The sequence below is a fragment of the Muntiacus reevesi genome, chromosome 13 (genome assembly GCF_963930625.1).
Source record: "Muntiacus reevesi chromosome 13, mMunRee1.1, whole genome shotgun sequence".
NCBI lineage: Eukaryota > Metazoa > Chordata > Mammalia > Artiodactyla > Cervidae > Muntiacus > Muntiacus reevesi.
In genome coordinates, this window is record NC_089261.1 from 63,710,894 (window position 1) to 63,727,002 (window position 16,109).

General features: G+C 41.2%; 1 protein-coding gene across 1 annotated transcript; it reads left to right on the forward strand.

The window, feature by feature from the left end:
* The first annotated feature begins 6,030 nt into the window (after positions 1-6,030).
* PRSS48 (serine protease 48) lies at positions 6,031-13,833 on the forward strand. The gene is made up of 6 exons (XM_065905057.1): positions 6,031-6,089; positions 7,007-7,048; positions 7,227-7,389; positions 9,420-9,685; positions 10,386-10,555; positions 13,398-13,833. The coding sequence occupies exons 1-6, from the start codon at positions 6,047-6,049 to the stop codon at positions 13,671-13,673; spliced, it is 960 nt and encodes a 319-aa protein (XP_065761129.1). The 5' UTR covers positions 6,031-6,046; the 3' UTR covers positions 13,674-13,833.
* Positions 13,834-16,109: the final 2,276 nt, after the last annotated feature.

The window sequence follows — 16,109 nt, forward strand, 5'->3', positions numbered from 1 at the left end:
CCAGGAATGAGACCATACCAGACAAAGCTTAAGTGTTACCAACAGTATTTGGTACTAACCAAAGAAAAACATCATTAGGAAGAGGAAGGGTCTTCACATGGAATCGAAGAAAACAAAAGCCAAATGTTTTTGTGTTCATCAGACCCTGGGCTGTGAAAGGAGAGAGACTCTGAGTCTGATGAACATAAGCTTTGTATATACTTAGAAAAACATGTTCTGTTACGGAGAAGCACTCTTTCACCCAGTTCTTTTTAGAAGAAGGGATATTTCATCCTCTTGAGTGAAATGCTTGTAGAGATTTGCCAGTTCCACTTGTTCTGATCTTTGAAGCCTCTTCAAACCATCACTCTTTTACTAATTTGGTTTCCCTACTCAACATCAAGAAGGTGTGCCCAGGTAGGGAAAAATGAAAATGCCAAATGATAAACACGAATAGTTCTCATTGCAAATCAACATCCTGATTCATGCACAAGTCTCTTAAATTATAGTGAGTCAGTCTCTTGAATTTGATCTATTCTAGGTGCTCTGACAAGAATTTCAGAAGCTAAAAAGCTGAGTCCACAGCCAAATCATGCTGCCTGCCAAAGTGGTTTCTCTGGGTGTCATGACATCTTTATCTTACCTCCAACTATGGCAGGAACTTGTATTCACTTTTTATCTTCTTTGTATCAATTACTATATATATATATGATATATATATATGAGATATATATATATATCAATTACTATACTGGCCACTTTAAAAATTATCTTATCTCGCCCTAACAACTCAGGAAGGTATTATTTATTCCACTTTTACAAATGAAAAGACACACTCAACAACAAAAACTGAGGATCAAAGAGGTTAAGTAACTTGCTAAGTTCACACGCCAAATATTTAACAGATTTATTCAGGACTGTCTGACTCAAAAGATTCAGCTCCTTCCACTATACCAATTACCTCCATTCACTATTAGTAAGCTCTATTAAAGATCTCTGTACGACTCCAAAATCACACCTGCCCTTTGATTCTAGTTATTTGTACCTCTTGCTATATTCCATCAGAAATTGATGGCACACAGCTTTACTTCTGAACAGGTAAGAACAAACTTGAGAAGAGAAACACTGCTGTCGTCATCTTCCTGATCTTCTAACAGTATCTATTATACTGTCTTGCAAAGAGAAAGTATCAAATCTTATTTTCTAAATAAAAAATGAAAGCCATAGACTAAGAAAGCTAGCTGTCAAAAGGGAAAGGAAAAATTCATTTAGTATAAATTCAAATGAATAAACAAAAAATATTTTACTTTAGTGATCAAAAGAACAGAAGCAACTCCTGCAAAGGGAGACTGATTAAAAAGCAGCAGGACCCAGGGCACACAGGAGGGAGCTCAGAGCAGGACTGGGCCCTATGGAGAAAGTGAACGCAGGCCAATGAGGCAAAAGGCAGGAAGAGGAACGGGGCTGTCTCTAGAAGGCTGTGCAGGCCTTGGCCCTGACATAAATGCCAAGTATATGTGCTCGTTCCAAGACATGCTGGTTAGTGGAACTATTTCTTGTCCAAGTTCAAGAACTAAGACCAAACTGGATCTCTCAATAGAGGGCATAGCTGTCTGTTGCTGCCAGGCCAGGGCCTGCGACACATTGGCTAGAGAAATCAATAATTCTTTACAAGATTTTCATAAAGAGAATTATCTGTTTTCCAGTGTAAAGGACTGCTCTGATAGAAAAGAGACAATGGAATCCATCTACCTTTCCTGTCACTACAGATAAAAAGCTAAACCCCCTGCAAATATACTGCTGTCCCTGTTTTGTTCCCAGGGTGCCCAAGAGACGATGCAACCTGAAGTGGCATCCTTACTCTACAGCAGCGGTTCCCAACCAAGGGTGGTGGCTCTGCACTCCACTTCTCCCCACCTGGTGACATTTTTGGTTGTCACAACTAGGGGTGGGTGGTACTCCTGACATCCAGCAGGTTAAAGCCAGAGATGCTGCTTAACATCCCCCAATTCACAGGGCAGCCCCCCACAAGAATCACCTGGCCTCAAACATCCATAGTGCCAAGGCTGAGAAATCCTGGTCTGTAGGCACCATTAACATCAATCTAAGCCATCACCAAGAGGACCTGTTTGATAGAATTAAGACAGGCCTTAAAACTGGAATATTAGTTCAACAAAAACACTAATAAAAACAGTGGCTATGATTTATTGTTTTGTGCTTAAATAGTCTAAGTACTTCCCTGTATCTCATTTAATTCCTACCCAAATCTTGTGGGGTATTAGTAATTTCCATTTTGCAGAGATGAAAAGGCAACTAGGCAACAAGCCACATGCAACTAATAAAGCTTTCACCAACACCACCATGTTGCCACTTTCCAAACCAACAGAGGTATTTGAAGATAACGTTAATGATAACAGGGTAACAGTCTGGGAACAGAGAATCTAGGACCCAAAGACAGGGCATGATGAGACAGACAGAGCTGGAAGAGTTATCTCCAGGAAAATCTCCAGAATGGACATTAAACACTTATTCTTTTGCTTCCACTCGTACTTTCTTTCTTACAAGAAGCAAAGGAGCATTAAAATGGGAGACCCACCCAAAATGTTTCTTGATGGCTAAATCAAAAATAAGTAAGTATTTGTAGAGGGATAACAGGGCAATAGACAAAGACAAATAAATACAAATAGATAAGCAATTCATAAATCAATGTTACATCTACAAAGAAACTTGGAGAGCATCAGCTGATTCTAGTGCCTTCATGGTACAATAGGAAAACACAGGCCTTAGGGGAAAGGGGACTTCCATAAGGTCGTGCAGTCATCACCATGAAAATAACAGCACTGTGGGCTGAAGACCAGAGATTTCTCCAGTATGGTACAAAAGTTTAGCTTTTTGATCACCCCACGATGCTTGTGGGATCTCAGTTCCCAGACCAGGGATTGAACCTGGAACCATGGCAGTGAAAGTGCCAAGTCCTAACCAGTGGACCGCCAGAGAATTCGTAAGAGTTTAGCTTAGATTTAGAAAGGACTCATGGGTTCTCATTCTTGTAAGAATGGACATTTGCTTACATAACTCACTATTACTGTTACACGTATCAAAATTAACAATAATTCTTTCATACCATCTCAATTCAGTTCAGTTCAGTCACTCAGTCATATCCAACTCATTGCAACCCCATGAATCACAGGACGCCAGGCTCCCTGTCCATCACCAACTCCCAGAGTCTACCCAAACCCATGTCCATCGAGTCGGTGATGCCATTCAACCATCTCACCCTCTGTTGTCCCCTTCTCCGCCTGCCCTCAATCTTTCCCAGCATCACGGGCTTTTCAAATGAGTCAGCTCTTCGCATCAGGTGGCCAAAATATTGGAGTTTCAGCTTCAACGTCAGTTCTTCCAATGAACACCCAGGACTGATCTCCTTTAGGATGGAGTGGTTGGCTCTCCTTGCAGTCCAAGGGACTCTCAAGAGTCTTCTCCAACACCACAGTTCAAAAGCATCAATTCTTTGGCGCTCAGCTTTCTTTATAGTCCAACTCTCACATCCATACATGACCACTGGAAAAACCATAACCTTGACTAGATGGACCTTTGTTGGCAAAGTAATGCCTCTGCTTTTTAATATGCTGTCATACCATCTAATACCCAGTTAATGATCAAATTTCCTTGATAGTATCAAAATGTTTTCTTAGAGCTGGTGTGTTAAATCAGGATCCCAACTCCTCAAGCAATCACGAAGACAGCTAGATTTGCAAAACATCAATTAGGTTACAATTTACAGTCATGGCAGTAGGTAAACAAATAGAGAAAGGATTAATTTTTTTTGAAGTGTCCACTTCTAAAATCTGAAAAACGTGTTGCAAGAGGTAAACACCTTACTGTCCTGAGACACAGCACATGTGGCACTTCCCCACCACAACAGTCCCTGTGGCTGAGCTGGCCACATCCCTGCATGCTCATCACGCACGAGGGCACAGACGCAAGGGCACTGTACTACAAAGACATGTGGAGTCCAGAGCCATGAGCCTATGGTCTGGTAAGAAAAGATCATCTGTTCAAATTCTTTGGAACTTGAACTGAAAATAAGAAGAAACTTGTGTAGTTTACAGTGGGACAGAATGAAAAGACATGCAAGGTGGCTGGGCCATCCTGCCGGCAGAGGACCAGGGTGAGGATTTGGAACAGCTGCCCTGAGCTCTGACGCCATGGATTCAAAGCCCCCAGTCAGTCCTGGTCTCCAGCTCTGGGCTCGTCTGTCCAAGCACAGCCCCAGAGGTCCTCTCACTCTGTTCTCCTCACTGTTCTCAGATACCTGCAGTGGTCTGCTGAGGCTGTCATCACAAAGTACCACAGAGGGGGCCTTCAAGACCAGAAATGTGTTTTCTCACAGTTTTGGATGTGAGAAGCCTGAGATTAAGAGGTCAGAGGGTGGGTTCCTTCAGAGCGATGAGAGGGACAATCTGATCTAGGTTTCCTGGGCCTTCTCCCCTCTCTGTGTGTGTCTGCCTTCAAACGTCCTCTCCCTATAAGGACACCATCACACTGGGTTAAGGCCTATCGCAACGATCTCATTTTGGGCTCCCCAGGTGCTTGGTGGTAAAGAATACACCTGCCAATGCAGGAAATGAGTGTTCGATCTCTGGGTCAAGATGATCCCTTGGAGAAGGAAATGGCAACTGACTCCAGTACTCTTGCCTGGTGAATCCCATGGAGAGAGGAGCCTGGCGGGCTACAGTCCGTGTGCTGGCGAAGAGTCAGACACGACTGAGTGGCTGAGCACACACACACGTGACCTCATTGTAACCTCAGTTACCTCTTGTAGAGACACCATCTAAGAATACTATCACATTCGAAGGCACTTGGGGTTTGGACTGCAACTATACAACTATAGACGGGGGGAGATACATTTTGGCCCACACAATATCTTTAAAACAATCTCTCACTGTTTAAGCTAGTTTAAGTGAGTCTCTGTTGTTTATAACTGAATAACAGTTACCAAAACAGCTACACTTTCTGGTATTTTTTAAAATTATTATGGTGTTTTTTTTTTTCAAAATTCATAAAAGTTTAAGATATAAGAGAGCAACAACATGCTTTAACACTACTAAATTCTGCCTTCGCACACGTAGCACCTATAAATGATGGGGACAGAAAACATGAAAGGCACAGAGAAAAATTCTGTGGCAGAGGCAGGACTGAAGCTTTCAGTTTCCTATCAACCAGGAGTGCTGGCCACTGACAGCTCAAAGGCAAGTCCATTCCAAGGCTGCTTCCAGAGACATCTTTCTCCCAAGGTAACACCCCCTCCAGGAGGCAACCTGCACCCAGTCCTTTGGAAGTTCAAGCATCCAGCCTTCCTGTCTCATTTCAGGGTGTATTTGAAGGGCCATCTGAGATCCAGAGTAACCTGTGGGATTGGCTGAGGCCTCTGTTGCTAATGCATCACATCAACCTTCCCTGTGCCCAATCCTGTTTCCATTCCCCCCGACCCCCAACAAGGTGTTGATCCTAAGACTCCTTCCCAATAAACTTCCTGCACACAAATCTCTGACTTACAGTCTATTTCCCAGAAAATCTAACTTGCAATACATTCTATGGCTAACACTGTAAAGGAAGATGGGAAAAAAAAAAAAAAAAACAACCCACAAAAATAGAAGAAATTAGCCGGGTATTGGGTTAATTTCCTCTTTTTCATTCTTCCTTGTGAAGAACCCCGCTGCTCTTCCATTTCCTTACTAGAGACAGGGTTCCGAGCGCTCCAACCTGCCCACCGCTCACCCTTCCCCGCCCCCAGAGGCAAAAGCCCCAGACACTTTGTCCGCCTGGACAGCAGGGGGCACCTCGAGCCCAGCGCCTCTCCTGGGTCCCACGGCTGCACTTCTCACGTCTGGTCTCTTCAGCTCCTGGCCAGGGCGAGGACCCAGGAGGAGGAGGCGGGTGCAGCCAAGGATCCAACCAGGAGGAGAGGCTGGTCCTGGCCCTCTTCTGAGGCTTCTTTCCAGCTGGCCTGACCCTGGGAGCTTGAGTCCAGAGAGCAGGAAGCGCTGACCCTGACGAGAGAAATATGGGTCCTGTGGGCTCTGCCTTCCTGCTGTCCCTTCTGCTGGGTGAGCCCTTGAGGTGGAGGTGGGGGGAGGCGGAGGGTTTTTGGCTCAAGAAGTTACCATAGAGACTACTAGGACACTGCACACATGGGACGTGACTTCTGAAGGGTGTGCCCTGAGAAAGTCTGAGGGGACCCTCTGTGCCAGGCTCCAAACAAATCTGGGCTCTTGGTAAACACAAACACACCCCTCGGGGAGGGGGGTGGGGTTCCAGTCAATGCCTGCAGCAAATATGTAAATTATAAGGCAGGTTAGAAAGCAATAAATACTGTGACCTGAAAGGGACCTCTAGAGTGCCGAGAGGCATTATATTTTAAACAGGGTGGATCAGGAAAGTTTCTGTAAGAAGAAGCTATTACTTGGACGAGATGAGTGATTTGGCTAAAAAATCAAGGAAAATAGTAATTCAAGCAAATGGAACTGAAAGTACAAACGCCCGTCCTTCATTTCAGGAATTATACTGTTCATTTATTTTTCCAGCCCATGGTGATTTAAAAGCAGGATTGGCTGAGGGTAGCAAAAAGATAATGGATAGCAAAAAAGAAAGAGACACAAATACTGCAATATGCTAGTTCAGTTGAAGAAAACAGGACAAAAGTAAACAGCTCATACAGCTTAAAAACATCTGAAGGCATGAATGTATTTACAACCTCACATACTTGATATTCCTGAAGGAGACGGTGAATCATTAAGTAAAAGTTAAATTATGTTCCATACATGCTGCTAAAAAGTCACGTAAATATGTAATTAGCAAGATTTTTACTAGCAGGTAGATATAAAAATTTGGCCTTTAACACCAATCTGAGAAATTGAAGTCACAGAAAGCCTTTCTATTCAGAAAACCTGGATATAAAACAGGTGTTGTTATATATTATATATGTGTGTTGTTATATATTAATGATACAGTGTATTTGTTTTAGGGTCTTTCCTATCCTCTTTCCAAAAGAAAACCCTCCAGTCAGGTGAGTGGTTTCCACTTGGGTCCAAGACTGCTGGGTTTGGAACTGGAATAGGACAGTGAATGGAGGTTAGGGAGGACTCAGGTCCTGGGAATGGATGGGAGTTTGGAGATGATGAGAAGATGGGGATCAGAAGAATAGGGCAACCAGACTTTCACATTTCTCTCTCCTCTTTCTGTAGTGTGTGGACGACCTGTACACTCAGGCCGTGTTGTGGGTGGCAAGGATGCTGCTGCCATGCGCTGGCCTTGGCAGGTCAGCCTGAAGTTCTCCAACTTCCACGTCTGTGGGGGCTCCCTCATCAGTGACAGGTGGATAGTCACAGCAGCACACTGCTTACAAATGTAAGTTCCAGCTGGTGATTAGGACACACAGAGGTAGGTTTTCAATAAATAACTGAATGAATTCATGAATGAACCAACAGACAAAGGCAAGTTCCAAGACAAGCAGGTGGAAGGAAACCTAGGTCATCTTGGACTCAGGACAAGGCACAGAGGTAAAAAAAAAAAAAAAAAAAGGAATGATGAAAGTGGTCACTATATTAGAAATTTTTCTTACTTATCACCAAATCACCTCCTAAACACTAGTCAGGAGTTGTGTCTTAAGCTGTTTCGGGTCACAAACACAATCTGTGAGAGAAGCAAGGTACCATGTGGTGAGCAGCCGTGAAGAAAGAGGCCCATATAAAACCGATGTCTCCGGCCAACGGCTAATGAAGACGTGACAGACCCTTTCTGAGTTGAGTCTAGAGATGACACTGCACACCACCTTCAGTAGAGCCTGCTCAGAAGGAACCAGATTCCTGACGAACAGAAACTGTGAAAGGTTTGCTGTTTTCAGCCTCTAAGCTTTATGGTAATTTGTTGTGCCACAATAGATGACATATATAAAGAATGAAACAGGATGGGAGACCGGGATGGGGAATTCGTGTAACTCTATGGCTGATTCACATCAATGTATGACAAAACCCACTGAAAAATAAAAAAAATTAAAAAAAAAAAAATTTAAAAAAAAAAAAAAAAAGAATGAAACAACCAAACCTTTCAATAACAAAAAGTTCAAATAAAGTAATAACTTCAAAATGCTGAGGGAATTCCAACTTAGAAGTCTGCCCATACCTACAAACCATCCAACAAGGGTGGGGTAGAAATAAGACATCCTCAGATACACAAAGCAGCAGAGTTCTGTGCAGCAGCTTCATGCGTGATCTCTCAGGAAGCCATAGTGGAATGTGCTTCACCAAAATGGAGGAGGGAAAACAGAATAAAAAACAAAAAATCAGAATACAGCACAGGAGAGAGTCCTCAAGAAAATCATAAAGAAAAGTACCAAGACTGGAGTCATAGGGCAGAGGCCTTAAAAAAAAAGTATAGTGCCTAACACTATCAACAAAAAAGAAGTATAATGCCTAACACTATCAACATATTGAGAGATTTACACTTCTGGCAGACAGTTGGGGAAAACTGATGAGTTAGTGACAGGTACCTAGAAAACTAAAAATGCAAACAAGTGAGACCATATTATTAGCTCCAGAAGAAGCAAAAAGTCTTATAAGAAATATAATTACAGTACCAAATATGGCCAGGAGGTGAATGTTTTCATAGTCACAAAACATACATATTAAATAGTAATCTGACAAAAAGTTATCATAGATTAGGAAGATGGTGAAAGAAAGTGGGTGAAGTGGCTGTAATTGTTGGTTCAATCCTCACCATGTACATAGGAATACAATGTTCTAAAATTGAAAAAAAATGAATGGCAATATATAGGGTTTCTTAAAGATATAGGGAAAATGCTAGAAGAAAGAGATAACAGTTGAAAGTGATTGCCCTTGGATAACAAGAATTGAGGGCAGTAGGGCAGAGAATGTCTATCATTCATTTATTTTGTAAATCTTATCAAACTAGTTGACATTTTAAATTACATGAACACACAGACACACACACACACATATATAAACTTGGTGGTTATATGTTGCTTTAATTTTTTATGCAGAAATAAAGGTCTAGTGCTCAGAAATCAAAACTGAAAATAAAACAATAACTACTAAGCATATTTGTGATGGCTGAAACAATGGAGAACAGCAGAGGTGACTAAAAGAACGAGAGAAAAACTGTAAAACAAAACTCTGGCCATTAGAATAAAAAAGGATACCACAGAAACAGTAGACAACAAAAGAAAGAGTGGTCAGGAGGTGGGGTAGGAGAAGAGGATACAAACAAAACCTATGCCAAGCTGGAAGCAGCCTGGTTAACTCCAAGTCTATTCCCCTCCTTTCTTCCCCAAAGACTCAGCCACACAAAGGCAGCTTGCTGTGACTCAGCTGTAAGCAGAGAAGTGCAGTCCACTTTTGTTCTCTTTCTCTTCCCCTCAGGACATGGATTCCTTTCTTATACACTGTGTGGCTGGGGTCAATTGACATCAACAATCTAGGCGAAGGCGTGATACATCATGTGAGCCGAATGGTCATCCATCCCATATACAATAATGCCAGTGGAGACATCGCCCTATTGCGGCTGTTCACTAGAGTCACCTACAGGTCTTCCATCCTGCCCATTTGCTTGTCCCATGTCAGAAAGAAGCAGTTGATAGTTCCAGGCTCTTGCTGGGTGACTGGATGGGGAAAACTGCGAGAAGGAGGTGAGAGTGCACACAACAAGGGGGTGTGTTATACGTCCCCTTCTGGTACCCACTTCAGGGCATTCATATTCTGGGCACTTCAATGCTGTAGCGAAGACTGTCTACAAAACCAGAGCAACCAACTGACACTCTCCAGAAGTTTTCAAATAAAATGTCTGCCTATATACATGATTATTAACTCATATTTTGGCTAGAATCCAGCTGTACTGGTAAGAACAAATACTAACAATTTATATATATATTTATTTAACTATTTTTTAATACTAACAATTTAAATACATAATTACCTCTCTGAAACAGAGGTTAACAAGTCTGATTTAAAGTTTGAAAAGAGTCTAGTGCTTATTTAATCTGTTTTCAAAATGTTGTGTCAACTCTTTGAATACTTTGGAATAGTCATATTGTTACTTAATCAAAACATATCAGAATTTCTCTTTATCTAGAACCTTAAGAATGCCCCAGGTGGCACATCAAAAAACTGCAAACAGAATTTTTGCAAACAGAATTTCTGTTTGTTCTGCAAACAGAATCCATTGTTTTAGATTAACTATGCCACAAAACTGTTCCATTAGCCAACATGATGAGAAAGTGACTGTATTCTGCTTTTGGATGACCACTCCAAGATGTCTGCATATCATGACTGAATGTTGTCCCTACTGTTCCAGGTTGCCTTTCCTTTCATTCCTATTTATCTCTACAGATGCCAATAACCCTACCACGCTCCAGGAAGCAGAAGTACCCATCATTGAACACCAGAAATGTGAAAACATCTACAACCCACTGGCCCCCTTCTTGCCGCAAGCACAGCCGGTCATCGAGGAATCCATGGTGTGTGCCGGTGATCTTAACAAAGGGAAGGATACCTGCCAGGTTAGGGTTTGCTCTTGAAAATTTTAACTTACAATGACATCTTAATTTGGATCCAGGTTTGCCCATCTGTAAACAACAGTGTATTGGGAATCAGGAGACAAGCATTCTTACAAAAATTCTTTGTTTTCATCTGGATAAATCACTTAAACTTTATTAATTTAATCTCTTCAACTATTGATCTAGAGTAATGCTAACCACTGGTGTTTGGGTTTTCATAGTCTCATATGTTTTCATAAGTATACTAAGAGGTTAACATAGAAATACCAACTTTTTAATTTTTTCAAGGCAAAAACATTTCATTGTACACTTAAAAGGTGTCATTCCATTGTCTCCTGATCATAACTGTCTGATGAAAAATCAACAATCATTTGTGTCTTCCTCCATTGGGTGTGCTGTACTGTTCTCTGGCTTCATCCAATATATTTTCATTCATATTGGATTGTCAGAAATTTGAATGTCATATGCTAGGTGTGGTTTTCTTTGTCTTTATCCTATTTGGGATTCACTGAGTTGTTATTTTAATCTATTCTTTCCAGTTCAGTTCAGTTGCTCAGTTGCGTCCGACTCTTTACGACCTCATGGACTGCAGCACGCCAAGCCGCCCTGTCCATCACCAACTCCCGGAGTTTATACAAACTCATGTCCATTGAGTCAGTGATACCATCTAACCATCTCATCCTCTGTCGTCCCCTTCTCCTCCTGCCCTCAATCTTTCCCAGCATCCGGGTCTTTTCAAATGAGTCAGCTCTTCACATCAGGTGGCCAAAATACTGGAGTTTCAGCTTCAGCATCAGTCCTTCCAATGAACACCCAGGACTGATTTTCTTTAGGATGAACTGGTTGAATCTCCTTGCAGTCCAAGGGACTCTCAAGAGTCTTCTCCAACACCACAGTTCAAAAGCATCAATTCTTGAGCTCTCAGCTTTCTTTATAGCCCACAACTCTCACATCCATACATGACCACTGGAAAAACCATAGCCTTCACTAGACAGACCTTTGTTGACAAAGTAATGTCTCTGCTTTTTAATATGCTGTCTAATCTATTCTTTTACCTTTCATCAAAATTTGGGAAATTTTCATTCATGATTTCTTCAACTATTTTTCTGCCTCATATCTTTCTTTTCTTCTTCTAGTTAAAACTGGAAGTTTGTAAATTATACCTTTTGATATTTTCACACAAGTCCCTAATACCCTTTGTCTAATTTTTACCCTTTTCTGTTTTGTCAAATTTGATACTTTAAATTAACCTATATTCCAAATCATTGCTTCTTTCTCCCGCCATCTACATTTTTCTGCTAGGTTCATCTAGTGAGATTTTTATTTCAGATATTTTATTTTTCAGTTCTAAAACCACCACTTGGGTTTTACTTCCTCCCTGCCTCTCTCTTTCATACACATGCACACATTCTTCTACATCTCTGCCAAAATTTCCTATCTGTATATTCATTATTAAAAAAATCAATCAGTGTACAGTGACACAACTTCACACTCACTAGGATGACTATAATCAAGATAGATAATAATAAGGCTTGGCAAAGAATTGGAATCTTCATATACCTAGTTAAAATGTAAATGGTACAGTCATTCTGGAAAATCTCAAAAGGTTAAGTATAGACTTACACACACACACACACACACACACACACACACACACACACAAGTATAGACTTACCATATAATTTAGAAATTCCACTACAAAGTAAACATCCAAGAAAAATGAAAACATACATCCATATAAAAATTTGTACATGATATTCACTGCACCAATATTTATAGTAGCCAAAAAGTGAAAACTAAAATGTCCATCAACTGATGACTAGATAAACAAAAACAAGGTATATCAATATAATGGAATATTATTCAGTCATAAAAAAGGAATGGAGTACATACACATACTATAACATGGATGAACCTTGAAAAGAGTATGCTAAGTGAATGAACCAGTGAAGTTGAAATTGCTCAGTCGTGTCCGATTCTTTGCAACCCCATGGACTGTAGCCTACCAGGCTCCTCCATCCATGGAATTTTCCAGGCAAGAGTACTGGAGTGGGTCGCCATTTCCTTCTCCAGGGGAATCTTCCCAACCCAGGAATCAAACCCAGGTCTCCCGAATTGCAGACAGACGCTTTACTGTCTGAGCTACCAGAGAAACCCGTAGAGAGACATAAAAAGTCATATTTTATATGGTTTCTTTTATGCAAAATGTTCATAATATGCAAATCCATGGAGAAAGAAAGTAGATAATTGGTTGGCCTGGGGCTGGAAGGAATGGGAGGAAAAGGGTGACTGCTGAAGTGTATAAGGTTTCTTTAGGGGGTGACACAAAAGGCTTGTGGTGATGGTCGAACAACACTGTGAATATACAAATTGAACTGTACACATTAAATGAGTGAATTATATAGTATGTAATTTACAGCTTAATAAAGCTGTTACCAAGAAAACAGGAAGACTGAGAGACTATCAACTACTATCACCACCATTTTATATAGGGAAAAATTACTTTAACACTAAAAATGGCAAAAAGGACCTAAAAATAGAAAAATAAGGAGAGTTCCCTCAATGAATTTAACTTTAGTGAAAAACTCAAAATCTTTATTTCTTTTTAATCACAGGTAAGTATTTTGAAACCACTCATATATTTAGCTAAGATTTCTGCCAATTTCAGATTCCATGATTCTAAGTTTCTGGTGTCTCCCCCAGGTGGTAGGAGGTCTGGCTCCCTTCCAAGTTTTATAGCTCCACGGGCTTCACTGCTCCGTGGTTAGCAACCTTCACCCCTGATGACCACTCTCCTCCTCATGGCCCTTCTTCACTCTGCTCATGACCTTTATCTCTTCCACAGGGTGATTCTGGAGGGCCTCTGGCATGTCAAATTGATGGTATATGGATCCTGATAGGATTGTCAAGCTGGGGAATGGGATGTGGTACTTCTTTTCCTGGAGTCTACACCAATGTGACCTACTACCAAAAATGGATTATGTCCGTTATCTCAAGAGCTGAGGTCTTGGGTGCGAACAACCTGGACTCATCTGACTTCTTATTCTCTATTGTACTGCTTTCTCTGGCTCTACTGGGACCCTCCTGTGCCTTTGGGTCTAACATTCTACCAGGACAGTAGGAAGTGTAGCTGACACTGCTGACCAAGGGCGTGGCTAGGAAGGAAGGTGTGGAGAACAAGCACTCTGGGCAGGGAAGTCACACATACTGTCACTGGGAACTCTGGATGACTTTATTAAAATAATTAGAAATGATCCTGGTTTTGAGGTCCTTGATTCTGGAAGTAGGTTTTACTGGCTGGAATGCCTACAGCTGATAAATAAGAATGCCATTTTGTGTATGGCATTCTTTGTCCTTGACAATGCAACTTACAAGGCAGGAAGGATGCCTTCTATGAAGAAGTATGTCCACAGAAGCCAGCAAGAAAAAAAAAGGCAAATAGTAAGGTCCTCAAGAAAGTACATTAAGGGTTTACTCAGTACCCATGGGTCAAATTTGAGTTTCTTACTTGGTCTATATTTCTCTTCTTCTTCTACTATCTTATACTTCCCCTCTGTAGCAAGGTATCAAATAACAAATCCACATATGTGTTTCAGTTCTGAATATTTCTGAAATTTTTAGTTTTTGAAATACTTACATGACTACTACCAAAAATAGATTAATGCAATCAACTCAAGATCTGAGGTTTGGGCTTCAAGAATCTGGACCTAATCAGGTTACTGTTACTTCTATAATAAAGTACTTTAAATATTTGTAAGGAAAACATTATTTCTCTTGCTAACTAGCAAGTTTCTTTTTACTTTTTTAAATTTATGACTGTGCTGTCTCTAGTTGTGGTGCCGCGTTTCTCACTGCGGTGGCGTCTCTTGTGCAGCGCACAGGCTCTAGGTGCGCAGGCTCAGTAGTGACGGCACGTGGGCTTAGCTGCCCCATGGTATATGGAATTTTCCAGGATCAGAGATCGAACCTGTTGCCCACTGTACTGGCAGGCAACTTCTCAACCACTGGACCACCAGGGAAGTCCACATGCTATATTTTGTTCAATAATCACAACACCTATACTATTTCCTTTCCTGCTTAGACTTCAAGGAGCTCAGAGCTACGTTTTATACTGGATTTCAGTCATTATCTTTCTCCTGTACTATCTAGGATAATTCTACTCTACTCTTTTCTATTTCAATCATCTTTCATTTCTCATTGGATGAATGTAAGTTTTGTTGACTTTATGATAAGTCAACTTTCAAAAACAATGTTTTTGGATAAATACATTTAATAGGAGGTGAGAGTGATTTGGATTTCCCTGGCAATCCAAAGGTTACAATTCTGCACTTCAACTGCAGGGGTACAGGCTTGATCCCTCATTGGTGAAGCTTAAGATTCTGCATGTCATGCAGCCAAATAATAATACTTTTTTTAAAAAGGAAGTGAGGTAGGCTTGAAAAGTTAAAACTCTTGCTAACCCGCAACCTCGCCTCTCCGCTGGACCTCCACTTTAGCCTCCCAATACCATTCCCATGTCCTTTCTTCACTCATACCTATCAGTTCAGTTCAGTCATTGAGTCGTGTCTGACTCTTTGCGACTCCATGGACTGCAGCACGCCAGGCCTCCCCGTCCATCACCAACTCCTGGAGTTGACTCAAACTCATGTTAATTGAGTTGGTGATGCCATCCAACCATCTCATCCTCTGTACTCCCCTTCTCCTCCTCCCTTCCATCTTTCTCAACATCAGGGTCTTGTCAAATGAGTCAGCTCTTCACATCAGGTGGCCAAAGTACTGGAGTTTCAGCTTCAACATCAGTCATTCCAATGAACATTCAGGACTGATTTCCTTTAGGATGGAGTGATTGGATCTCTTTGCAGTCCAAGGGACTCTCAAGAATCTTCTCCAACACCACAGTTCAAAACATCAATTCTTCAGTGCTCAGCTTTCTTTATAGTAAAACTCTCACATCCATACATGACTACTGGAAAAACCATAGCCTTAACTAGACAGAACTTTGTTGGCAAAATAATGTCTCTGCTTTTTAATATACTGTCTAGGTTGGTCATAACTTTTCTTCTAAGGAGTAAGCTGCAATCACCATCTGCAGTGATTTTGGAGTCCCCCAATATAAAGTCTGTCACTGTTTCCACTGTTTCCCCATCTATCTGCCATGAAGTGATGGGACCAGATGCCATGATCTTACTTTTCTGAATGTTGAGTTTTAAGCCAACTTTTTCACTCTCCTCTTTCACTTTCATCAAGAGATTCTTTAGTTCTTCTTCACTTTCTGCCATAAGGGTGGTGTCATCTGCATATCTGAGGTTATTGATATTTCTCCCAGCAATCTTGATTCCAGTTGGTGCTTCATCCAGCCAAGCGTTTCTCATGATGCACTCTGCATATAAGTTAAATAAGCACGGTAACAATATACAACCTTGACGAACTCCTTTTCCTATTTGGAAACAGTCTGTGGTTCCATGTTCAGTTCTAAATGTTGCTTCCTGACCTGCATACAGGTTTCTCAAGAGGCAGGTCAGGTGGTCTGATATTCCCATCTCTTTAAGAATTTTCC

Bases quoted from the DNA above. Each gene is read 5' to 3' on its own strand.
- PRSS48 (XM_065905057.1), top strand. From the start codon at position 6,047: ATGGGTCCTGTGGGCTCTGCCTTCCTGCTGTCCCTTCTGCTGG. The intron at 9,686-10,385 runs GTGAGAGTGCAC...TTATCTCTACAG, and splicing joins GGGAAAACTGCGAGAAGGAG to ATGCCAATAACCCTACCACG. The intron at 10,556-13,397 runs GTTAGGGTTTGC...TCTCTTCCACAG, and splicing joins AAGGGAAGGATACCTGCCAG to GGTGATTCTGGAGGGCCTCT.